Source organism: Salmo trutta, chromosome 2 (genome assembly GCF_901001165.1).
Source record: "Salmo trutta chromosome 2, fSalTru1.1, whole genome shotgun sequence".
In the NCBI taxonomy this organism is placed as follows: Eukaryota; Metazoa; Chordata; class Actinopteri; order Salmoniformes; family Salmonidae; genus Salmo; species Salmo trutta.
In genome coordinates, this window is record NC_042958.1 from 1,171,868 (window position 1) to 1,198,363 (window position 26,496).

Genomic DNA, 26,496 nt, shown 5'->3' on the forward strand with positions numbered 1-26,496 from the left:
ACAAAAAAAAACGACTTCAGTAGTACTTCAAAGTATTTTTTACTTAAGTAATTTACACCACTGCAGTTTACACATTCTACAAGTCAGTAATAAAGAGACCCGTTGCCGAACTTGGCCTACTTACAAAACATTTACTCAGAAATAAGTTTGTATTTTGCAGTTGTTTTAGCTTAATAACAAACATTTCTAACATTTTCAGACTCACGGTAACTTCCTGGTTCAGCTCAGCAGTTTTCCCACCAACTGCCAGTGGGAGTCATCGAGGGGATTAAATGAATGCCCCGGGTTAGCATCTTGATTTCATTCCTTTTGGAACCGGGTTGCCTCCTGAAGTTGGGTCAAAACAAAACAAAAGTACGTGAAGTGATGAGTAGAATTCTGTGTTGGATTTTTTTATACATTTTTTTTATTTTTTTTATCTGACATCCTTATTAAAACTAGAACATTCTAACATGTATTTTTATGTCTAATAGATTTCTGAACGATGTGTCATGCTGCATTGTCGACAACATGATAGATCAGAGCAGATTACTGTTTTGGCGCCTGGGCCAGGCTAATCGAATCCTCTCGTTGGTATTTTCAGAGGAAGGGATAAGCTGTGCCGTACAGCTAAGGGATTTGTAATTAGCTTTTATAATTATCTTGAAAAGTTTATTCAACTAGGATATGTTTGAATGTCTGTTATCTTTTTTTTTTATAATTATTTCCATCCATCTTTCACTATAGGCCTATATGGACAGTGGCACTCCTGCACTTGTAAATACATCTTTCTGCACTTGAAGAGCTTTAGACTTGTAATGGGTGATTCTGTAATGGGTGATTCTGTAAAGGGTGATTCTGTAAAGGGTGATTCTGTAAAGGGTGATTCTGTAATGGGTGATTCTGTAATGGGTGATTCTGTAATGGGTGATCTGTAATGGGTGATCCTGTAATGGGTGATCATGTAATGGGTGATTCTGTAATGGGTGATTCTGTAATGGGTGATTGGGTCATCGAGGGGATTAAATGAATGCCCCGGGTTAGCCTTCCATGTAGCTCAGTTGGTAGAGCATGGTGTTTGCAATGCCAGGGTTGTGGGTTCGATTCCCATGGGGGGCCAGCACAGAAAAAAAATCTATGAAATGTATGCATTCACTATTGTAAGTCGCTCTGGATAAGAGCGTCTGCTAAATGACTAAAATGTAAAAAAATGTAAAAAATGTGATTCTGTAATGGGTGATTCTGTAAAGAGTGATTCTGTAATGGGTGATTCTGTAAAGGGTGATTCTGTAAAGGGTGATTCTGTAATGGGTGATTCTGTAATGGGTGATTCTGTAATGGGTGATTCTGTAAAGGGTGATTCTGTAATGGGTGATTCTGTAAAGGGTGATTCTGTAATGGGTGATTCTGTAATGTGGTGTGTGTCGGTAGCAGGGAAGTCAGGTGCAGGAAAACGAACTTGGTATAAACGGAGTCGTTTAATAAGTGCTCATAAAACTCCAAAACCAAAATATACAAAAAAATAACAATAAGTGGGTACAAAACCCATCGCGCACCAACATACAATAAAACAATCTCCAACAAGGACATGAGGGGAAACAGAGGGTTAAATACACAACATGTAATTGATGGGATTGGAACCAGGTGTGAAGGAAGACAAGACAAAACCAATGGATAATGAAAAATAGATCAGTGATGGCTAGAAGGTTGGTGACGTTGACCGCTGAACACCGCCCGAACACTCCCCCCCCCCCTCCCCCCGAGGCGTGGCTCCAGCAGCGCGTCGGGGATGACCCGAGGTGTAGGGTGATCCGGATGGAGACGGTGGAAATCTCACAGCATAGAAGGATCCAACACGTCCTCCACCGGAACCCAGCATCTCTCCTCCGGACCATCCCCCTCCCAATCCACGAGGTACTGAAGGCCCCTTGCCCGATGTCGAGAATCCAGTATGGAATGAACGGAGTACGCCGGAGCCCCCTCGATATCCAGAGGGGGCGGAGGAACCTTCCGCACCTCAGACTCCTGGAGTGGACCAGCCACCAACGGCCTGAGGAGAGACACACGGAACGAGGGGTTAATGCCGTAATCGGGGGGAAGCTGTAACCTATAACAAACCTCGTTCCCTCTCCTTAGGACTTTAAATGGCCCCACAAACCGTGGATCCAGCTTCCGACAGGGCAGGCGGAGGGGCAGGTTTCGGGTCGAGAGCCAGACCCGGTCCCCCGGTGCGAACACCGGGGCCTCACTGCGCTGACGGTCTTCACCAACTGTCTGGCGCCGTATGGCATGCTGAAGGTGGAGGTGAGCGGCGTCCCATGTTTCCTCCGCGCGCCGGAACCAGTAGTCCACCGCAGGAGCCTCGGTCTGACTCTGATGCCAAGGGGCCAGAACCGGCTGATACCCCAATACACACTGGAAGGGAGAGAGGTTAGTGGAGGAGTGGGGAGCGAGTTCTGGGCCATCTCTGCCCAGGGCACGAACGCCGCCCAATCCCCCGGCCGGTCCTGGCAATAAGACATCAGATACCTACCCACATCCTGGTTAACTCTCTCCACCTGCCCGTTACTCTCAGGTTGAAAACCCGAGGTAAGGCTGACTGAGACCCCCAGACATTCCATTAACGCCTTCCAGACCCTTGACGTGAACTGGGGACCCCGATCCGACACTATATCCTCAGGCACCCCGTAGTGCCGGAAGACGTGTGTAAACAGAGCCTCCACAGTTTGTAGGGCTGTAGGGAGACCGGGCAAAGGGAGAAGACAACAGGACTTAGAAAAACGATCCACAACGACCAGGATCGTGGTGTTACCTTGTGAAGGTGGAAGATCGGTTAGCCTCTTACATCTAGATGTTCCGCTAGCGGAACGCCTCGCCAATATCCAATGGTAGAGCGGGGCGCGAATTACAAACTCCTCAAAAATCCCAAAACTTCAATTTTTCAAACATATGACTATTTTACACCATTTTAAAGACAGGACTCTCCTTTATCTAACCACATTGTCCGATTTCAAAAAGGCTTTACAACGAAAGCAAAACATTAGATTATGTCAGGAGAGTACCCAGCCAGCAATAATCACACACCCATTTTTCAAGCTAGCATATAATGTCACAAAAAGCAAAACCACAGCTAAATGCAGCACTAACCTTTGATGATCTTCATCAGATGACAACCCTAGGACATTATGTTATACAATGCATGCATGTTTTGTTCAATCAAGTTCATATTTATATCAAAACCCAGCTTTTTTACATTAGCATGTGACGTTCAGAACTAGCATACCCCCCGCAAACCTCCGGTGAATTTACTAAATTACTCACGATAAACGTTCACAAAAAACATAACAATTATTTTAAGAATTATAGATACAGAACTCCTCTATGCACTCGATATGTCCGATTTTAAAATAGCTTTTCGGTGAAAGCACATTTTACAATATTCTCAGTAGATAGCCCGCATCACAGGGCTAGCTATTTAGACACCCAGCAAGTTTAGCCTTCACCAAAATCAGATTTACTATTAGAAAGGTTTGATTACCTTTGATGTTCTTCGTCAGAATGCACTCCCAGGACTTCTACTTCAATAACAAATGTTGTTTTGGTCCAAAAAAATCCATAGTTATGTTCCAACAGCGGCGTTTTGTTCATGCGTTCAAGACACTATCCCAATGGTAAATAACGGTCATGCGCAGAGATCCTTTGTAATGGATAGAGAGAATCAAGAAGGGGAAGAAATGGTCAGACAGGGTACTTCCTGAACAGAATCTTCTCATGTTTTGGCCTGCCAAATGAGTTCTGTTATACTCACAGACACCATTCAAACAGTTTTAGAAACTTTGGAGTGTTTTCTATCCAAAGCTAATAATTATATGCATATTCTAGTTTCTGGGCAGGAGTAATAATCAGATTAAATCGGTTACGTTTTTTATCCAGCCGTGAAAATACTGCCCCCTATCCATAACAGGTTAATAACGGAAAACAAACTTCAAAACCAAAGTACCATACAAATAAGAAACATGGGTACAAAACCCTGTTACGCACCAAAAATAACGTCATGCGTAAAACAACAAACAATCTCTGACAAGGACATGAGGGGAAACAAAGGGTTAAATACACAACATGTAATGAATGGGATTGGAACCAGGTGTGTAGGAAGACAAGACAAAACCAATGGAAAATGAAAAATGGATCAATGATGGCTAGAAGACCGGTGACGTCGACCGCCGAGCACCGCCTGAACAAGGAGGGGCATCGACTTCGGCAGAAGTCGTGACAGTCAGCCATAGTAGTATGATAGGTGCAGTGTAATGTGTTGTTTTACAGGGTCAGTCATAGTAGTATGATAGGTGTTGTTGTACAGGGTCAGCCATAGTAGTATGATAGGTGTTGTTTTACAGGGTCAGCCATAGTAGTATGATAGGTGTTGTTGTACAGGGTCAGCCATAGTAGTATGATAGGTGTTGTTTTACAGGGTCAGCCATAGTAGTATGATAGGTGTTTTACAGGGTCAGCCATAGTAGTATGATAGGTGTTGTTTTACAGGGTCAGCCATAGTAGTATGATAGGTGTTGTTGTACAGGGTCAGCCATAGTAGTATGATAGGTGTTGTTTTACAGGGTCAGCCATAGTAGTATGATAGGTGTTGTTTTACAGGGTCAGCCATAGTAGTATGATAGGTGTTGTTTTACAGGGTCAGCCATAGTAGTACGATATGTGCCCATTACCAAGGCACTTAACCCTCATTTGCTCCAGGGGTGCCGTTCTACTGTGGCTGAGTTAATGAGAGTTAATGAGAGTTAATGAGAGTTAATTAGTTAATGAGTTAATGAGAGTTAATGAGAGTTAATGAGAGTTAATTAGTTAATGAGAGTTAACCTGTTGAGGATCTTATCCCGATCTTATCCCGGTATTGGGATTCATTGTCATGTGACCATGGCGGGGAATTCAAAACTGCAAGAGTAATCATTTCAAAAAATCAAATAATCAACTATTTTCCTCCATTTGAAAGATATATCTCCTAAATCTAACCACGCTGTCCGATTTTCAGAGGCATTACGGAGAATGCATAAAGTTAGGTTATGTGAGGAGAGTACATTGACAATAGCTGCGTGTAATGTTTAGCCAATTCAAAGAAGGGCATCAACAGACAGAAAACTAGCTAGAATTATGCACTTACCTTTGACAATCTGCATCAGATGACACTCATAGGACATTATGTTATACAATACATGCATTTTTAGTTCCATCAAGTTCATATTTATATCCAAAAACAGCATTTACAGTCGCGGTGAAATTCAGAATTTTTTTCGGCTCGAATGCACCCAGTGAATCCAGCATTACAAATCACGGAATTACTATTCGAAAACATTGGTAAATTATAATATTGTCATTCAAAGAATAATATATTATCATCTCGTAATTGCTACCGAAGGGCCAGATCTCAAAATAACTTTACTGGGAAATCACATTTTGTATAAACTGGGTACTATGCTAACAACAATAAGCTATATGCTAAGCTAAGCTAAGCTATACCGTTAGCATTAGCATCATCTAATATCGATAATAACATTCTAAATATCCCCTTACCTTTGATTATCTCCATCAGAAGGCGCTGCCAGAGATCCCAGGTCCAGAACAAATGTGGTTTCTTTTGACAAAGTTCATAATTTATGTCCAAATAGTTAGCGTTCAGTAGGCTCCCACAAAATGAGGTGGGCAGTGTAAAGTCACGTCGAAAAACTAAAGAAAACCTAGTAAATAATCTATTTACGTTTGTTTAAACATGTCAAACGTTGTTTAGCACTAATCTTTTGTTCCATTTTTAACGTGAAACATCAGTAAACATCAGTAATATTTTCACACAACCTATCAAGTGTCTAGAATAAACGATAATGACAAAGGCACTCTTCTCAGATTCATGCGCAGGCGCAAAAAATGAAGTGATGACGTGTCAACTTGTAAGCTTTCTAATTCGGTGTGTATTTATCACAGATGCTTCAAACAACTTTCTAAAGATCGTTGACATCTAGTGGAAGCAGTAGGAGTTGCGAACTGAATCCTTTCTCACTGTGGTATCTTTAAAACAATGACACTAAATAGTACAGTCACAAAATTCTCTTTTTTTTTATCTATTTTTCACAGGTTTTTGCCTGCAATATGAGTTTTGTTATACTTACAGACACCATTCAAACTGTTTTAGAAAATTCAGAGTGTTTTCTATCCGAATGTGTTAATAATATGCATATCCTAGCTTCTGCGTTGGTGTAGGAGGCAGTTAAAAATGGGCACATATTTCTTTCAAAATTCTCAATACTGCCCCCGTGGCCCGTAGAGGTTAATGAGTTAATGAGTTAATGAGTTAATGAGAGTTAATGAGAGTTAATGAGTTAATGAGGGTTAATGAGTTAATGAGAGTTAATGAGTTAATGAGTTAATGAGAGTTAATGAGAGTTAATGAGAATTAATGAGTTAATGAGAGTTAATGAGTTAATGAGAGTTAATGAGTTAATGACAGTTAATGAGTTAATGAGAGTTAATTCATGAATAAGAGTTAATAAGTGTATAATCAACAGTAATACTGCATAAAGAGAATACAGTAGATTAACATCAATTAAATTGCATTGTGGGGCAAAATTCAATGGCCGGGAAATATTTGATGTATTTTGGAAGTTACCGTAAAAAGTACTGCTTAAAACATAGCAGTACACTTACTCTATTTGTGAATATTTACAATAGAGTGCCACACAAAAAGCACACATGCAACAAAATCATAGCTTATCCTCTGAAGCAAGAGAGAAAACGTTTTTGTTGCAAATTATTATCATAAACGTAATATTTTAGTCTTAGTTAATTTGATTTTTACATTGATTGATTGATTGATTAATCTTACGCTACACAAAGATAAATAACATGCATGTTTCTAAACTAATCTAATCAGCTAGTTAGATTTTTTTTTGCACCCGTTACTGAAATGTTTGTTCCAGTTTAAATGGCTTAGGTAGTCACCTCACAACGTTCCTAAAGGAGCTTATAGATTGGCCCTGGTAAGTGGCGAAGGTCTCAGAGATTTCAATGGGAGTAGGGCAATGGGAGTAGGGCGGTGGGCAGTTAAACACAAGCAGTTTTTCAAGCGGTGCGGTTTGTGGTGCTGGCTAAGCACTCGAGGTGCCAAAAGATGAATATTATTATTATTTATTATTTATTGTTTTTGTTTGTGGGGGGCGCGAGGTGGATCAGCTTAATATTGTGGAAAGATTGTTGCTTCCATCAATGTAATTGTCTGCTTCATTTACAATCCCCCATATATTTTTGGGGTAAATATATATTTCCATATATATATATACATACATACACACACATACCCATATATATACATACAGTTGAAGTCGCAAGCTTACGTACACCTTAGCCAAATACATTTAAACTCAGTTTCACAATTCCTGACATTTAATCCTAGTAAATATTCGCTGTTTTAGGTCAGTTAGGATCACCACTTTATTTTAAGAACGTGAAATGTCAGAATAATAGTAGAGAGAAAGATTTATTTCAGCTTTTATTTCCTTCATCACATTCCCAGTGGGTCAGAAGTTCACATACACTCAATTAGTATTTGTAGCATTGCCGTTAAATTGTTTAACTTGGGTCAAACGTTTCGGGTAGCCTTCCACAAGCTTCCCACAATAAGTTGGGTGAATTTTGGCCCATTCCTCCTGACAGAGCTGGTGTAACAGTGAGGTTTGCAGGCCTCCTTGCTAGCACACGCTTTTTCAGTTCTGCCCACAAATTTTTATTAGGATTGAGGTCAGGGTTTTCTGATGGCCACTCCAATACCTTGACTTTGTTGTCCTTAAGCCATTTTGTCACAACTTTGGAGGTATGCTTGGGGTCATTGTCCATTTGGAAGACCCATTTGTGACCAAGCTTTAACTTCCTGACTGATGTCTTGAGATGTTGCTTCAATATATCCACCTAATTTTCCATCCTCATGATACCATCTATTTTGTGAAGTGCACCAGTCCCTCCTGCAGCAAAGCACCCCCACAACATGATGCTGCCACCCCCATGCTTCACGGTTGGGATGGTGTTCTGCGGCTTGCAAGCCATCACCTTTTTCCTCCAAACATAACGATGGTCATTATGGCCAAAAAGTTATATTTTTGTTTCATCAGACCATAGGACATTTCTCCAAAAAGTACGATCTATGTCCCCATGTGCAGTTGCAAACCGTAGTCTGGCTTTTTTATGGAGGTTTTGGAGTAGTGGCCTACCTCTATTTTTAATGTCCATCCAGTTTGATTTCAATTTGTAACTGTGCTACCTGACCAAAACCCCAGATAAACCTCCGGTAGTAGTTGGCAAACACTAGAAACCGCTGCACTTCCTTTACCGTGGTGGGAGTCACTCTCCATCTCCACCCCTGATGTGGAAATGCGGTACCCTAGGAAGGAGACGGACTGTTGGGAGAACAGACATTTCTCAGCCTTGACATACAGGTCATGCTCCAACAGTCGACCAAGCACCCTGCGCACCAGGGACACATGCTCGGCGGGTGTAGCGGAGTATATCAGAATGTCATTGATGTACACCACTACACCCTGCCCGTGCAGGTCCTGGAAAATCTCGTCAACGAAGGCTTGGAAGACTGATGGACCATTCATCAACCCATAGGGCATGATGAGGTACTCATAGTGCCCTGAGGTGGTACTAAATGCCGTCTTCCACTCGTCCCCCTCCCGGATACGCACAAGGTTGTAAGCGCTACTGAGATCCAATTTTGTGAAGAAGCGCACCCTGTGCATTGACTCAATCGCACTGGCTATGAGAGACAGTGGGTAGCTGTACCTCACAGTGATCTGATTGATACCCCGATAGTCAATACACAGGCGCAGACTTCCATCCTTCTTCACAAAAAAGAAACTCGAGGAGGCAGGTGAAGTGGAGGGCCGAATGTATCCCTGCCCCGGGGATTCGGAGACATATGTTTCCATAGCCGCCGTCTCCTCCTGTGACAGAGGATACACGTGACTCCTGGGAAGTGCTGCGTCTACCAGGAGTTTTATTGCACAATCCCCCCGTCGATACATGTGAGCAACAGGGAGCTCTGGGTGAGCCTGGTGTTGACTCACCTGGGGTGACACGATAGTGCCCTGCCTGCTGGCTCGACTCCCTGAGGAACCCCCCCTCAGCACCGACCAGCAGTGTGCCCTCTGCGGCCACAGATGGTGCATGGAATGGCCCCTCCTCCGGTCGCCCTAAGTGCAGCACCTCCCTTCTCCATGGGCGTCGGAGCGGAGGTGCTGGGGGATGGAAATGACAGGCCCCAATCCGGACGTCCGCGGGTAGCCAGCAGGTTGGTTACCTGTGTAATGAACCATGATCATTAGCATACCTGTTGGTTACCTGTGTAATGAACCATGATCATTAGCATACCTGTTGGTTACCTGTGTAATAAACCATGATCATTAGTCTACCTGCTGGTTACCTGTGTAATGAACCATGATCATTAGCTTACCTGCTGGTTACCTGTGTAATGAACCATGATAATTAGGTTACCTGTGTAACGAACCATGATCATTAGCATACCTGTTGGTTACCTGTGTATCGAGCCATGATCATTAGCATACCTGTTGGTTACCTGTGTAACGAACCATGATCATTAGTCTACCTGTTGGTTACCTGTTTAACGAACCATGATCATTAGCATACCTGTTGGTTACCTGTGTAACGAACCATGATCATTAGCATACCTGTTGGTTACCTGTGTAATGAACCATGATCATTAGTCTACCTGTTGGTTACCTGTTTAACGAACCATGATCATTAGCATACCTGTTGGTTACCTGTGTAACGAACCATGATCATTAGTCTACCTGTTGGTTACCTGTGTAACGAACCATGATCATTAGCATACCTGTTGGTTACCTGTGTAATGAACCATGATCATTAGTCTACCTGTTGGTTACCTGTTTAACGAACCATGATCATTAGTCTACCTGTTGGTTACCTGTGTAATGAACCATGATCATTAGTCTACCTGTTGGTTACCTGTGTAACGAACCATGATTGTTGTTCCGGTTTTTACTTTTTAGCTTTTAACTTTTATGTTTAAACTTTTATTTGATCATTTTCAGTTTTCAATTAGTCATTTTCCTTTTCACTTTACAATTTAATATTTCAGAATTGTAGATCTAGATTTTTTTCAGGGTCCACTATCCTAGAGTCTGTAAATCACCCTAATGAAACACACGAAGAACAGGAGTTATTATATAAACATATTTTTAATATTATTATATTTTAATAATTGCCTGTTGATTAGAATTCTACATGCATTGGCAAATTGTATCTCATAAGATCACACCACATAATACTTTAAGCCAGTAATGGTAAAAACCAATAAACCAGTTAAGACCTGTGGTTTAACCTACTTTACAAGTCTGGCTAGACGAGCATGCGCTGTAATGACATTTAAACGCGTGACAGAAAACACTTCCTGGGTATTCGCAGCCTCGGTTTACCATTGGCTGATGCGGGTGGGAAAGACATCTATATTGTCCAATGAGATGAAAGGTTTTTATACTGAGCTCGTGAAACGGACTGTTATATTTTTCTTCCAGAATATATGGGTGAGTCTTTTTAGAGTAGATTAAACATTCGTAGTTTACCATGCTTTATGTATCCTGGTTTGATCGTAAAAGATCAATTCATCATTCCCTGTCATTGTTATTGTTAAAAAGGCAATCGTTTATGTTCTATAAGGTAAAACACCCTTATCCTCCCAGATTTGAATTTTACAGTGTTTTACCTAGTCGTCATTGAGTGCGTTTTAATCTGAACCAAGAGACAGGTAGATTACTACAAAAACAATTTACTTGTTTTTTACTTTGGGACATTCTTGAGATGCTGAAAGCTTAATGCATGGGCGTATCACAATGTAGGCGACTATGACGGCTTAGTAAAAGGTTTGCCATGTTTTGTTTTCTTCCCGACTTGTCAACTGAAACCCTTTCCCTTCCAATATATATATATATATTTATATATCCTATTGTCAGAGAAGAATTGTCCGTTTATTCTTTCACGCATAAGAACCGTATATCGGTTTATTGGGATGTTATTACAGTCCGCAAAAGACTCCACCTGCTGTCATTCCCCATGACAACACCGATTAGGCTATTAGTCTGTTGGTTGGATTTACATGTGTAGTCTATGACTATAACAAAAACACAACACAAGGCTACATTATATCAAATTGTGTCATTCATGTAGGTTTTATTTAATTGATGTCATTGTGTTGATCTTGTAACATAACAGTAGGTGGCGCCAGATCGCCTTTGATTCCATTCATAACGTTGTAACCATGGTTTCTCCAGTTGAATAGCAGCTACACCTGTTTCTATTCAGAGATCAACATGTACCAGGTCCCCAACCCTGGCCTGCCGGGATGCCCACCCGGCCTAGAATATCTAACACAGGTGAGTCCGCTCATCCTATTGCATGATGTTGTCGTGGCGATTGCTGTTTAATTTAGTCCTGTAGAATATTGATATTGTTTGCGCCTTGATTTAGGTCGATCAGCTACTCATCAAACAGAAAGTCGAGTTTATTGAAGGTATGTGTACAAAAAAAAAATAATGATTTACAAAAAACAAGAATTACTATTTTGATGATGATTTTCATAGATTTGAGATTTGTGTGTGTGTGTGTGTGTGTGTTTGTGTGTACGTGTGTGTATTTGTATCTATCATGTCCGTTGCCCTTTATTGTTTTGGTCTGTTATGAATTATATATGCAGTGCTCCCTTGTGAAAGAGACACTGGTCTCAATGGTGGACTCCCTGTTTAAATAAAGTTTGAATAAACAAATACAAAATGATATGTGTTTGTGTGTTTAACCCCACAGCCCTGGCTGGCTTTGAGAGCAACAACAAATATGAGGTGCGTAATGCCATGGGTCAGAACGTGTTCTATGCTGTGGAGGAGAACGACTGTCTTAGCAGGCAGTGCTGCGGACCCCTACGATCCTTCACAATAAAAGTCCTTGACAACTTTGGACAGGAGGTCATCACAGTCACCAGACCTCTCAAGTGCATGTCCTGTTTCTTCCCCTGCTGTCTGCAAGAAGTGAGTTGATTTTAGTCTCTGAGACTCTTCCCTAGAACTAGTTATTGACAGGGCAGGTCCTCTTTCTAAATGTATTACACCTAAAGGAAATACAGCTTCATGTCTCATCACACAGACCTCATGGTTTCTGTTCAGAGATATTGTTCTTTAAGTCTCAAGCATGTTTCCTTCCTTCCTTCCTTCCTTCTTTCCTTCTTAATCCCCCTTCACAATTTTCCTCTTTACTTCTCCACTGTTCAAACACCAACCACCCCTCTCTATTCTATTACCCCCACCACCCCTCTCTATTCTATTACCCCACCACCCCTCTCTATTCTATTACCCCCACCACCCCTCTCTATTCTATTACCCCACCACCCCTCTCTATTCTATTACCCCCACCACCCCTCTCTATTCTATTACCCCCACCACCCCTCTCTATTCTATTACCCCACCACCCCTCTCTAGTCTATTACCCCCACCACCCCTCTCTATTCTATTACCCCCACCACCCCTCTCTATTCTATTACCCCAACCACCCCTCTCTATTCTATTACCCCCACCACCCCTCTCTATTCTATTACCCCCACCACCCCTCTCTATTCTATTACCCCCACCACCCCTCTCTATTCTATTACCCCCACCACCCCCCCCTATTCTATTACCCCCCCTTACCCCACCCCCCTCTATTCTATTACCCCCACCACCCCTCCTCTATTCTATTACCCCACCACCCCTCTCTATTATTACCCCACCACCCCTCTCTATTCTATTACCCCACCACCCCTCTCTATCTATTACCCCCACCACCCCTCTCTATTCTATTACCCCACCACCCCTCTCTATTCTATTACCCCCACCACCCCTCTCTATTCTATTACCCCCACCACCCCTCTCTATTCTATTACCCCACCACCCCTCTCTATTCTATTACCCCACCACCCCTCTCTATTCTATTACCCCACCACCCCTCTCTATTCTATTACCCCACCACCACCCCTCTCTATTCTATTACCCCACCACCCCCTCTCTATTCTATTACCCCCACCACCCCTCTCTATTCTATTACCCCAACCACCCCTCTCTATTCTATTACCCCCACCACCCCTCTCTATTATATTACCCCCACCACCCCTCTGTATTATATTATCCCACCACCCCTCTCTATTCTATTACCCCACCACCCCTCTCTATTCTATTACCTCCACCACCCCTCTCTATTCTATTACCCCACCACCCCTCTCTATTCTATTACCCCACCACCCCTCTCTATTCTATTACCCCACCACCCCTCTCTATTATATTACCCCACCACCCCTCTCTATTATATTACCCCACCACCCCTCTCTATTCTATTACCCCACCACCCCTCTCTATTCTATTACCCCCACCACCCCTCTCTATTCTATATCCCCACCACCCCTCTCTATTCTATTACCCCCACCACCCCTCTCTGTTCTATTACCCCACCACCCCTCTCTATTCTATTACCCCACCACCCCTCTCTATTCTATTACCCCCACCACCCCTCTCTATTCTATTACCCCCACCACCCCTCTCTATTCTATTACCCCCACCACCCCTCTCTATTCTATTACCCCTCTCTATTCTATTACCCCCACCACCGCTCTCTATTCTATTACCCCCACCACCCCTCTCTATTCTATTACCCCACCACCCCTCTCTATTCTATTACCCCACCACCCCTCTCTATTCCATTACCCCACCACCCCTCTCTATTCTATTACCCCCACCACCCCTCTCTATTCTATTACCCCCCCCCCCCCTCTCTATTCTATTACCCCCCACCACCCCTCTCTATTCTATTACCCCACCACCCCTCTCTATTCTATTACCCCCACCACCCCTCTCTATTCTATTACCCCACCACCCCTCTCTATTCTATTACCCCCACCACCCCTCTCTATTCTATTACCCCCACCACCCCTCTCTATTCTATTACCCCCACCACCCCTCTCTATTATATTACCCCACCACCCCTCTCTATTCTATTACCCCACCACCCCTCTCTATTCTATTACCCCAACCACCCCTCTCTATTACTATTACCCCCACCCCCTCTCTATTCTATTACCCCACCACCCCTCTCTATTCTATTACCCCACCACCCCTCTCTATTCTATTACCCCACCACCCCTCTCTATTCTATTACCCCCCCACCCCTCTCTATTCTATTACCCCCACCACCCCTCTCTATTCTATTACCCCACCACCCCTCTCTATTCTATTACCCCCCTACCACCCCCTCTCTATTCTATTACCCCACCACCCCTCTCTATTCTATTACCCCACCACCCCTCTCTATTCTATTACCCCACCACCCCTCTCTATTCTATTACACCCCTCTCTATTCTATTACCCCCACCCCCCCTCCCTCTTCTATTACCCCACCACCCCTCTCTATTCTATTACCCCCACCACCCCTCTCTATTCTATTACCCCACCACCCCTCTCTATTCTATTACCCCCACCACCCCACCCCTCTCTATCTATTACCCCACCACCCCTCTCTATTCTATTACCCCCTCTCTATTCTATACCCCCACCACCGCTCTCTATTCTATTACCCCCACCCACCCTCTCTATTCTATTACCCCCACCACCCCTCTCTATTCTATTACCCCACCACCCCCTCTCTATTCTATTACCCACCACCCCTCTCTATTCTATTACCCCACCCCCCCCCTCTCTATTCTATACCCCCCACCACCCCTCTCTATTTCTACTAACCCCCACCACCCTCTCCTATTCTATTGCCCCCACCACCCCTCTCTATTCTATTACCCCCACCATCCCTCTCTATTCTATTACCCCACCACCCCTCTCTATTCTATTACCCCCACCACCCCTCTCTATTCTATTACCCCCACCACCCCTCTCTATTCTATTACCCCTCTCTATTCTATTACCCCACCACCCCTCTCTATTCTATTACCCCCACCACCCCTCTCTATTCTATTAACCCCACCACCCCTCTCTATTCTATTACCCCACCACCCCTCTCTATTCTATTACCCACCACCCCTCTCTATTCTATTACCCCCACCACCCCTCTCTATTATATTACCCCCACCACCCCTCTCTATTCTATTACCCCACCACTCCTCTCTATTCTATTACCCCACCACCCCTCTCTATTCTATTACCCCACCACCCCTCTCTATTCTATTACCCCACCACCCCTCTCTATTCTATTACCCCACCACCCCTCTCTATTCTATTACCCCACCACCCCTCTCTATTCTATTACCCCCACCACCCCTCTCTATTCTATTACCCCCACACCCCCTCTATCTCTACCCCCACCACCCTCTCTATTATATTACCCCCACCACCCCTCTCTATTATATTACCCCACCACCCCTCTCTATTCTATTACCCCACCACCCCTCTCTATTCTATTACCCCACCACCCCTCTCTATTATATTACCCCCACCACCCCTCTCTATTCTATTACCCCACCACCCCTCTCTATTTTATTACCCCACCACCCCTCTCTATTATATTACCCCACCACCCCTCTCTATTATATTACCACCACCACCCCTCTCCATTCTATTACTCACCACCCCTCTCTATTTTATTACCCCACCACCCCTCTCTATTCTATTACCCCCACCACCCCACTCTATTCTATTACCCCACCACCCCTCTCTATTCTATTACCCCCACCACCCCTCTCTATTCTATTACCACCACCACCCCTCTCTGTTATGTTACCCCACCACCCCTCTCTATTCTATTACCCCACCACCCCTCTCTATTCCATTACCCCCACCACCCCTCTCTATTCTATTACCCCACCACCCCTCTCTATTCTATTACCCCACCACCCCTCTCTATTATATTACCCCCACCACCCCTCTCTATTCTATTACTCCACCACCCCTCTCTATTCTATTACCCCACCACCCCTCTCTATTCTATTACCCCCACCACCCCTCTCTATTCTATTACCCCACCACCCCTCTCTATTCTATTGCCCCCACCACCCCTCTCTATTCTATTACCCCCACCATCCCTCTCTATTCTATTACCCCACCACCCCTCTCTATTCTATTACCCCCACCACCCCTCTCTATTCTATTACCCCACCACCCCTCTCTATTCTATTACCCCCACCACCCCTCTCTATTCTATTACCCCACCACCCCTCTCTATTATATTACCCCCACCACCCCTCTCTATTCTATTACCCCACCACCCCTCTCTATTCTATTACCCCATCACCCCTCTCTATTCTATTACCCCCACCACCCCTCTCTATTCTATTACCCCCAACACCCCTCTCTGTTATATTACCCCCACCACCCCTCTCTATTATATTACCCCCACCACCCCTCTCTGTTATATTACCCCCACCACCCCTCTCTATTATATTACCCCCAACACCCCTCTCTGTTATATTACCCCCAACACCCCTCTCTGTTATATTACCCCAAACCCCTCTCTATTCTATTACCCCACCACCCCTCTCTATTCTATTACCCCACCACCCCTCTCTATTCTATTACCCCCACCACCCCTCTCTGTTATATTACCCCACCACCCCTCTCTATTCTATTACCCCACCACCCCTCTCTATTCTATTACCCCCACCACCCCTCTCTATTCTATTACCCCACCACCCCTCTCTATTATATTACCCCCACCACCCCTCCTCTATTCTATTACCCCACCACCCCTCTCTATTCTATTACCCCACCACCCCTCTCTATTCTATTACCCCCACCACCCCTCTCTATTCTATTACCCCCAACACCCCTCTCTGTTATATTACCCCCACCACCCCTGTCTATTATATTACCCCAACACCCCTCTCTGTTATATTACCCCCACCACCCCTCTCTATTATATTACCCCCAACACCCCTCTCTGTTATATTACCCCCAACACCCCTCTCTGTTATATTACCCCCACCACCCCTCTCTATTCTATTACCCCACCACCCCTCTCTATTCTTTTACCCCACCACCCCTCTCTATTCTATTACCCCCACCACCCCTCTCTGTTATATTACCCCACCACCTGTCTCTGTTACCCCCACCGCCCCGTCTCAGCTGGAGGTGCAGGCCCCCCCAGGGAACACGGTAGGCTACGTGGTCCAGCAGTGGCACCCCTTCTCCCCCAAGTTCATCATAGAGAATGAACACAGAGAGGCTGTGCTGAGGCTGCACGGACCCTTCTGTGGCTGGAGTTGCTTGCCTGACGTTGACTTTGAGGTACGTACTTTATGTTTGTCCAAACACTCACACACACTGAAGATGATGAAATCTATGAAAACAGAATATGACATGGTTAAATGTACTGGTTCTGGTTCTGGTGACCCTGGTGGGCTTTATAAGGCATCATCCTGTCTGTTTGTCTCTAAACGATGTTACTAATTAACAAGAGTTCTGTGTGAATGAATCCATTCGACCCAGTCAATGTATTGTGTGTTTTTGTGGGACAGTGTTTTACCATGTTGCCATTCTTGCATGCTGGTTCATTAGGCTCTGAAGGCTGTTTGGCTTAAAGACATTGAACTTTACCGTGATGGAGAAGAGTTTAGCCAAAGCATAATATTGCCATTCAAATTCCTTCAAAGTTTGAATTTATTTCAGGAGAAACTAAAGATGATCTCTCACAAAAACAAAAAATAAACGTTTTTATTATGTAAAAGATTGTGATTGGACAACAGGCAGACTAGTAAAGCAAATATGTTGCGATGAAATGAAATCCAGCCGAAGAAGTTTAACTAGTTCTCCATTTCATTCATTTGATCACTTTCAATCTAGTAACACCCGGAAGATAATAACATCAAATCAAAATCTAATTTTTTTTGTCACATGCACCGAATACAACAGGTTACAGGTTACCTTACAGTGAAATGTTTTACTTACAAGCCCTTAACCAACAATGCAGTTTTAAGAAAAATACCTAAAAAAAATACAAAAAAATATATAAAATAAAACATTTTTTTTTTTTTTATAAAAGAGAGAAAAATTTATAAAATTAAATAGAAAATAAATAGTAACATGAAAAAAAAGTTCATATCATATATAATAAAAACATTAAATTAATGTTTTTTTTTGCGGAGGATAAAGGTGATTCAGCTTCATCTCTCTGTGTGTAAAGTGACTGTAGTCTACTGTTGCCTCCTCTCCAGATAGTAACCATGGATGAAGTGGATAAGATAGGGAAGATCAGTAAGCAGTGGACCGGTCTACTCCGTGAGGCGTTTACGGACGCTGATAACTTTGGAATCCAGTTCCCCATGGATCTTGACGTGAAGATGAAGGCTGTGATGATAGGAGCTTGTTTCCTCATCGTAAGTCTAGTATTTTACTTCATGTTATGCTATGCTAAGCTATACTGTTGTTTGCTATGTTGATGTGGATTAAGGCAGACCTCCGCACCTCTTTGATTCAGAGTGGTTAGGTTAAATGGGGAAGACACATTTCAGTTGAATGCATTCAATTGTACAACTGACTAGGTATCCCCCTTTCCCTTTCCCTATATACTTTGATAAGCTATGCTCTGGTTTGCTATGCTATGCTAAGATATGCTGTGATTTGCTATGATATGCTAAGCTATGGTCTGGTTTGCTATGCTATGCTGTGATTTGCTATGATATGCTAAGTTATGCTCTGGTTTGCTATGCAATGCTAAGATATGCTGTGGTTTGCTATGATATGCTAAGTTATGCTCTGGTTTGCTATGCTATGCTAAGATATGCTGTGGTTTGCTATGCCGTGCTAAGCTATGCTCTGGTTTGCTATGCTATGCTAAGACATGCTGTGGTTTGCTATGCTAAGCTATGCTCTGGTTTGCTATGCTATGCTAAGATATGCTGTGGTTTGCTATGCTATGTTAAGATATGCTGTGGTTTGCTATGCTATGCTAAGCTAGGCTGTGGTTTGCTATGCTATGCTAAGCTATGCTGTGGTTTGCTATGTTATGCTATGCTAAGCTAAGCTGTGGTTTGCTATGCTGTGCTATTCTCTATTCTATTCTAATGGTATTTGTTGATGTTTGTGATGGTGATTGCATGTTTTCTTTCAGGATTTCATGTTCTTTGAGAGCGGTAACCAACCCTAGCAGCTGAAGAGTAGTCTACATCTCAGGCAGTCTGCACTCCTGGAGCTATAACTTCCTGCTGGTCATGGACAAGGTCTCAGATAGACATGGTACTATGTGTGACATATCTTGTTGGCATAGTAACAACCATAGAAATAGATCTACCAAGGGATTACAGGTGAATGTAATGTAATGGCCGCTGGCACTAGTTTTAGCTTCTGGGGTTGGTAGACATTGCAGCTAAATCAGTCAAACCAGGTGTGTGTGTGTGTGTGTGTGTATCAGTGTCCATTGTGCTGTATATATTTAGAGATTGTATATAAAGAAGTGTTCATATGTGTGTTTTCACAGTGTGTACATTGTGGTTGCGTTGCACACAACCCTCAGTTTTGTTATAGGGTTGTGTGCTACCACTTTACCCATTTGCCACATGTGAAAATAAAATGAACACCATCTTTATCTAAACCACTATGCTGAAGGGAATGTGAAAAGGAAAAGGAAGAGAAATGCTATGTAGCTTAAAGAAGAAATCTACAAAAACATGTTATATTTTTTGGTAAATCGGAAGACCTTAATATGTTCTTGTGTCAACAGTACATTACGTTACCGTTTATTCTACTGTGTTTTGCTCGAGACAACTTTTGTATGTAGTATTTTGAGACTTTTGATATTTAATTTATTTATTTGTTGTATTTATGTAGCTTAATATTGTTTATTGTTTTTCATGTGATTGTAATTTGTGTGAAAGTTGACATAATGTTCAGTATTAAAAACATCCTCCAGTGATTTCTGAACTTTTACTGTTGAAAAGTGATATCTCAAGTATAAATACAGTAAAGTACACACTAAAAGGTAAAAAAATGTGTTTTGAGGAAAATTGATTAAATGTTTTGGGGACAAAAGTGGATAACTTCAAGGTGGTGAGGGTAGGTAGCAACACATCTGGCTAATCCTCAACACTGGACTCCCCAGGGGTGCGTGCTCAGTCCCCTCCTGTACTCCCTGTTAACCCACGACTGCACGGCCAGGCACGACTCCGAACCCTGTCATTATGTGTGCAGACGACACAACAGTGGTAGGCCTGATCACCGACAACGACGAGACAGCCTATAGGGAGGAGGTCAGAGACCTGACCGTGTGGTGCCAGAATAACAACCTATCCCTCAACGTAACCAAGACTAAGGAGATGATTGTGGACTACAGAAAAAGGAGGACTGAGCACGCCCGCATTCTCATCGACGTGGCTGCAGTGGAGCAGGTTGAGAGCATCAAGTTCCTTGGTGTCCACATCACCCACAAACTAACATGGTCCAAGCACACCAAGACAGACGTGAAGAGAGCACGACAAAGCCTATTCCCCCTCAGGAAACTAAAAAGATTTGGCATGGGTCCTCAGATCCTCAAAAGGTTCTACAGCTGCACCATCGAGAGCATCCTGACTGGTTGCATCACTGTCTGGTATGGCAACTGCTCGGCCTCCGACCGCAAGGCACTACAGAGGGTAGTGCGTACGGCCCAGTACATCACTGGGGCCAAACTTCAGCCTGACTAACTGGTGCCTGTATATAGCCTCTCTACTGTATATAGCCTCTCTACTGTATATAGCCTCGCTACTGTATATAGCCTCTCTACTGTATATATCCTCTCTACTGTATATAGCCTCTCTACTGTATATAGCCTCTCTACTGTATATAGCCTCGCTACTGTATATAGCCTCTCTACTGTATATAGCCTCTCTACTGTATATAGCCTCTCTACTGTATATAGCCTCGCTACTGTATATAGCCTCTCTACTGTATATAGCCTCGCTACTGTATATAGCCTCTACTGTATATAGCCCCTCTACTGTATGTAGCCTCTCTACTGTATATAGCCTCTCTACTGTATATAGCCTCTCTACTGTATATAAACTCACTACTGTATATAACCTCTCTACTGTTATAGCCTCTCTACTGTATATAGCCTCTCTACTGTATATATCCTCTCTACTGTATATAGCCTCTCTACTGTATATAGCCTCTCTACTGTATATAGCCTCTACTGTATATAGCCTCCCTACTGTATATAGCCTCACTACTGTATATAGCCTCTACTGTATATAGCCTCACTACTGTATATACCCTCTACACTTTATATAGCCTCCCTACTCTATATAGCCTCTCTACTGTATATAGCCTCTCTACTGTATATAGCCTCGCTACTGTATATAGCCTCACTACTGTATATAGCCTCGCTACTGTATATAGCCTCTCTACTGTATATAGCCTCTCTACTGTATATAGCCTCTCTACTGTATATAGCCTCTACTGTATATAGCCTCCATACTGTATATAGCCTCGCTACTGTATATAGCCTCCCTACTGTATATAGCCTCTACTGTATATAGCCTCCCTACTGTATATAGCCTCGCTACTGTATATATCCTCGCTACTGTATGCAGCCTCTCTACTGTATATAGCCTCGCTACAGAATATAGCCTCTCTACTGTATATATCCTCTCTACTGTATATAGCCTCTCTACTATATATAGTCTCTCTACTGTATATAGCGTCTACTGTATATAGCCTCCCTACTGTATATAGCCTCACTACTGTATATAGCCTCACTACTGTATATACCCTCTACTGTATATAGCCTCTCTACTGTATATAGCCTCTACTGTATATAGCCTCTACTGTATATAGCCTCCCTACTGTATATAGGCTCGCTACTGTATATAGCCTTCCACTGTATATAGACTCTACTGTATATAGCCTCTACACTTTATATAGCCTCCCTACTCTATATAGCCTCTCTACTGTATATAGCCTCTCTACTGTATATAGCCTCGCTACTGTATATAGCCTCACTACTGTATATAGCCTCGCTACTGTATATAGCCTCTCTACTGTATATAGCCTCTCTACTGTATATAAACTCACTACTGTATATAACCTCTCTACTGTTATAGCCTCTCTACTGTATATAGCCTCTCTACTGTATATATCCTCTCTACTGTATATAGCCTCTCTACTGTATATAGCCTCTCTACTGTATATAGCCTCTACTGTATATAGCCTCCCTACTGTATATAGCCTCACTACTGTATATAGCCTCTACTGTATATAGCCTCACTACTGTATATACCCTCTACACTTTATATAGCCTCCCTACTCTATATAGCCTCTCTACTGTATATAGCCTCTCTACTGTATATAGCCTCGCTACTGTATATAGCCTCACTACTGTATATAGCCTCGCTACTGTATATAGCCTCTCTATTGTATATAGCCTCTCTACTGTATATAGCCTCTACTGTATATAGCCTCCATACTGTATATAGCCTCGCTACTGTATATAGCCTCCCTACTGTATATAGCCTCTACTGTATATAGCCTCCCTACTGTATATAGCCTCGCTACTGTATATATCCTCGCTACTGTATGCAGCCTCTCTACTGTATATAGCCTCGCTACAGAATATAGCCTCTCTACTGTATATATCCTCTCTACTGTATATAGCCTCTCTACTATATATAGTCTCTCTACTGTATATAGCGTCTACTGTATATAGCCTCCCTACTGTATATAGCCTCACTACTGTATATACCCTCTACTGTATATAGCCTCTCTACTGTATATAGCCTCTACTGTATATAGCCTCTACTGTATATAGCCTCCCTACTGTATATAGGCTCGCTACTGTATATAGCCTTCCACTGTATATAGACTCTACTGTATATAGCCTCCCTACTGTATATAGGCTCGCTACTGTATATAGCCTTCCTACTGTATATAGCCTCCCTACTGTATATAGCCTCTACTGTATATAGCCTCGCTACTGTATATAGCCTCTCTACTGTATATTGCCTCGCTACAGAATATAGCCTTTCTACTGTATATAGCCTCGCTACTGTATATAGACTTTCTACTGTATATAGCCTCTCTACTGTATATATCCTCTCTACTGTATATAGCCTCCCTACTGTATATAGCCTCTACTGTATATAGCCTCCCTACTGTATATAGCCTCTACTGTATATAGCCTCGCTACTGTATATAGCCTCTCTACTGTATATAGCCTCGCTACAGAATATAGCCTTTCTACTGTATATAGCCTCGCTACTGTATATAGCCTCTCTACTATATATAGCCTCTCTACTGTATATAGCGTCTACTGTATATAGCCTCCCTACTGTATATAGCCTCTCTACTGTATATAGCCTCGCTACAGAATATAGCCTTTCTACTGTATATAGCCTCCATACTGTATATAGCCTCGCTACTGTATATAGCCTCCCTACTGTATATAGCCTCTACTGTATATAGCCTCCCTACTGTATATAGCCTCGCTACTGTATATATCCTCGCTACTGTATGCAGCCTCTCTACTGTATATAGCCTCGCTACAGAATATAGCCTCTCTACTGTATATATCCTCTCTACTGTATATAGCCTCTCTACTATATATAGTCTCTCTACTGTATATAGCGTCTACTGTATATAGCCTCCCTACTGTATATAGCCTCACTACTGTATATAGCCTCACTACTGTATATACCCTCTACTGTATATAGCCTCTCTACTGTATATAGCCTCTACTGTATATAGCCTCTACTGTATATAGCCTCCCTACTGTATATAGGCTCGCTACTGTATATAGCCTTCCACTGTATATAGACTCTACTGTATATAGCCTCCCTACTGTATATAGGCTCGCTACTGTATATAGCCTTCCTACTGTATATAGCCTCCCTACTGTATATAGCCTCTACTGTATATAGCCTCCCTACTGTATATAGCCTCTCTACTGTATATAGCCTCGCTACAGAATATAGCCTTTCTACTGTATATAGCCTCGCTACTGTATATAGACTTTCTACTGTATATAGCCTCTCTACTGTATATATCCTCTCTACTGTATATAGCCTCCCTACTGTATATAGCCTCTACTGTATATAGCCTCCCTACTGTATATAGCCTCTACTGTATATAGCCTCGCTACTGTATATAGCCTCTCTACTGTATATAGCCTCGCTACAGAATATAGCCTTTCTACTGTATATAGCCTCGCTACTGTATATAGCCTCTCTACTATATATAGCCTCTCTACTGTATATAGCGTCTACTGTATATAGCCTCCCTACTGTATATAGCCTCACTACTGTATATAGCCTCTACTGTATATAGCCTCACTACTGTATATACCCTCTACTGTATATAGCCTCACTACTGTATATACCCTCTACTGTATATATCCTCGCTACTGTATATAGCCTTGCTACTGTATATAGCCTCTCTACTGTATATAGCCTCTCTACTGTATATAGCCTCTCTACTGTATACAGACTCACTACTGTATATAGCCTCTCTACTGTATATAGCCTCTCTACTGTATATAGCCTTGCTACTGTATATAGCTTCTCTACTGTATATAGCCTCACTACTGTATATAGCCTCTACTGTATATAGCCTCACTACTGTAAATTGCCTCTACTGTATATAGCCTCGCTACTGTATATAGCCTCACACCTGTATATAGCCTCTACTGTATATAGCCTCACTACTGTATATAGCCTCTACTGTATATAGCCTCTCTACTGTATATAACCTTGCTACTGTATATAGCCTCACTACTGTATATAGCCTCTACTGTATAGCCTCTCTACTGTATATAGCCTCTCTACTGTATATAGCCTCTCTACTGTATGTAGCCTCTCTACTGTATATAGCCTCGCTACTGTATATAGCCTCCCTACTGTATATAGCCTCACTACTGTATATAGCCTCACTACTGTATATACCCTCTACTGTATATAGCCTCACTACTGTATATACCCTCTACTGTATATAGCCTCGCTACTGTATATAGCCTTGCTACTGTATATAGCCTCTCTACTGTATATAGCCTCTCTACTGTATACATCTTCACTACTGTATATAGCCTCGCTACTGTATATAGCTTCTCTACTGTATATAGCCTCACTACTGTATATAGCCTCACTACTGTATATAGCCTCTACTGTATACAGCCTCACTACTGTAAATAGCCTCTACTGTATATAGCCTCACTACTGTATATAGCCTCGCTACCGTATATAGCCTCTACTGTATATAGCCTCTCTTCTGTATATAGCCTCGCTACTGTATATAGACTCTGTTGTATATAGCCTCACTACTGTATATAGCCTCTCTACTGTATATAGCCTAACTACTGACTGTATATAGCCTCTACTGTATATAGACTCACTACTGTATATAGCCTCACTACTGTATATAGCCTCTCTACTGTGTATAGCCTCTCTACTGTATATAGCCTCTCTACTGTATATAGCCTCTCTACTGTATGTAGTCTCTCTACTGTATATAGCCTCTCTACTGTATGTAGCCTCTACTGTATATAGCCTCTCTACTGTATGTAGTCTTTCTACTGTATATAGCCTCTCTACTGTATATAGCCTCCCTACTGTATAGAGCCTCTCTACTGTATATAGCCTCTCTACTGTATATAGCCTCTACTGTATATAGCCTCTCTACTGTATATAGCCTCTACTGTATATAGCCTCGCTACTGTATATTGCCTTGCTACTGTATATAGCCTTGTTACTGTATATAGCCTCTCTACTGTATATAGCCTCTCTACTGCATATAGACTTTCTACCGTATATAGCCTCTCTACTGTATATCGTCTCTCTACTGTATATATCCTCTCTAATGTATATAGCATCTACTGTATATAGCCTCTCTACTGTATATAGCCTCTCTACTGTTATAGCCTCTCTACTGTATATAGCCTCTCTACTATATATAGCCTCTCTACTGTATATAGCGTCTACCGTATATAGCCTCTCTACTGTATATAGCCTCCCTACTGTATATAGCCTCACTACTGTATATAGCCTCTACTGTATATAGCCTCACTACTGTATATAGCCTCTCTACTGTATATAATCTCACTACTGTATATACCCTCTACACTTTATATAGCCTCCCTACTGTATATAGCATCTCTACTGTATATAGCCTCGCTACTGTATATAGCCTCGCTACTGTATATAGCCTCACTACTGTATATAGGCTCGCTACTGTATATAGCCTTAATACTGTATATAGCCTCTACTGTATATAGCCTCCCTACTGTATATAGCCTCTACTGTATATAGCCTCGCTACTGTATATAGCCTCTCTACTGTATATAGCCTCGCTACAGAATATAGCCTTTCTACTGTATATAGCCTCGCTACTGTATATAGACTTTCTCCTGTATATAGCCTCTCTACTGTATATATCCTCTCTACTGTATATAGCCTCGCTACTGTATATAGCCTCTCTACTATATATAGCCTCTCTACTGTATATAGCG

At 42.5% G+C, this 26,496-nt stretch overlaps 1 protein-coding gene across 3 annotated transcripts; it reads left to right on the forward strand.

The window, feature by feature from the left end:
- The first annotated feature begins 10,544 nt into the window (after positions 1 to 10,544).
- si:ch73-206p6.1 (phospholipid scramblase 1) lies at positions 10,545 to 19,941 on the forward strand. 3 transcript variants are annotated; one of them, XM_029691362.1, is made up of 7 exons: positions 10,545 to 10,601; positions 11,377 to 11,447; positions 11,542 to 11,584; positions 11,875 to 12,095; positions 17,157 to 17,318; positions 18,245 to 18,406; positions 19,141 to 19,941. In XM_029691362.1, the coding sequence occupies exons 1-7, from the start codon at positions 10,598 to 10,600 to the stop codon at positions 19,174 to 19,176; spliced, it is 699 nt and encodes a 232-aa protein (XP_029547222.1). In that variant the 5' UTR covers positions 10,545 to 10,597; the 3' UTR covers positions 19,177 to 19,941. The 3 variants fall into 3 exon arrangements, with proteins under 3 accessions (XP_029547222.1, XP_029547239.1, XP_029547229.1); XM_029691379.1 differs by having other exon boundaries at positions 11,875 to 11,909; XM_029691369.1 differs by having other exon boundaries at positions 10,548 to 10,601; positions 11,346 to 11,447.
- Positions 19,942 to 26,496: the final 6,555 nt, after the last annotated feature.

Coding starts and splice junctions, on each gene's coding strand:
- si:ch73-206p6.1 (XM_029691362.1), top strand. Junction 11,585..11,874: donor GAAAGTCGAGTTTATTGAAG/GTATGTGTACAA, acceptor TTAACCCCACAG/CCCTGGCTGGCTTTGAGAGC. Junction 12,096..17,156: donor TCCCCTGCTGTCTGCAAGAA/GTGAGTTGATTT, acceptor GCCCCGTCTCAG/CTGGAGGTGCAGGCCCCCCC.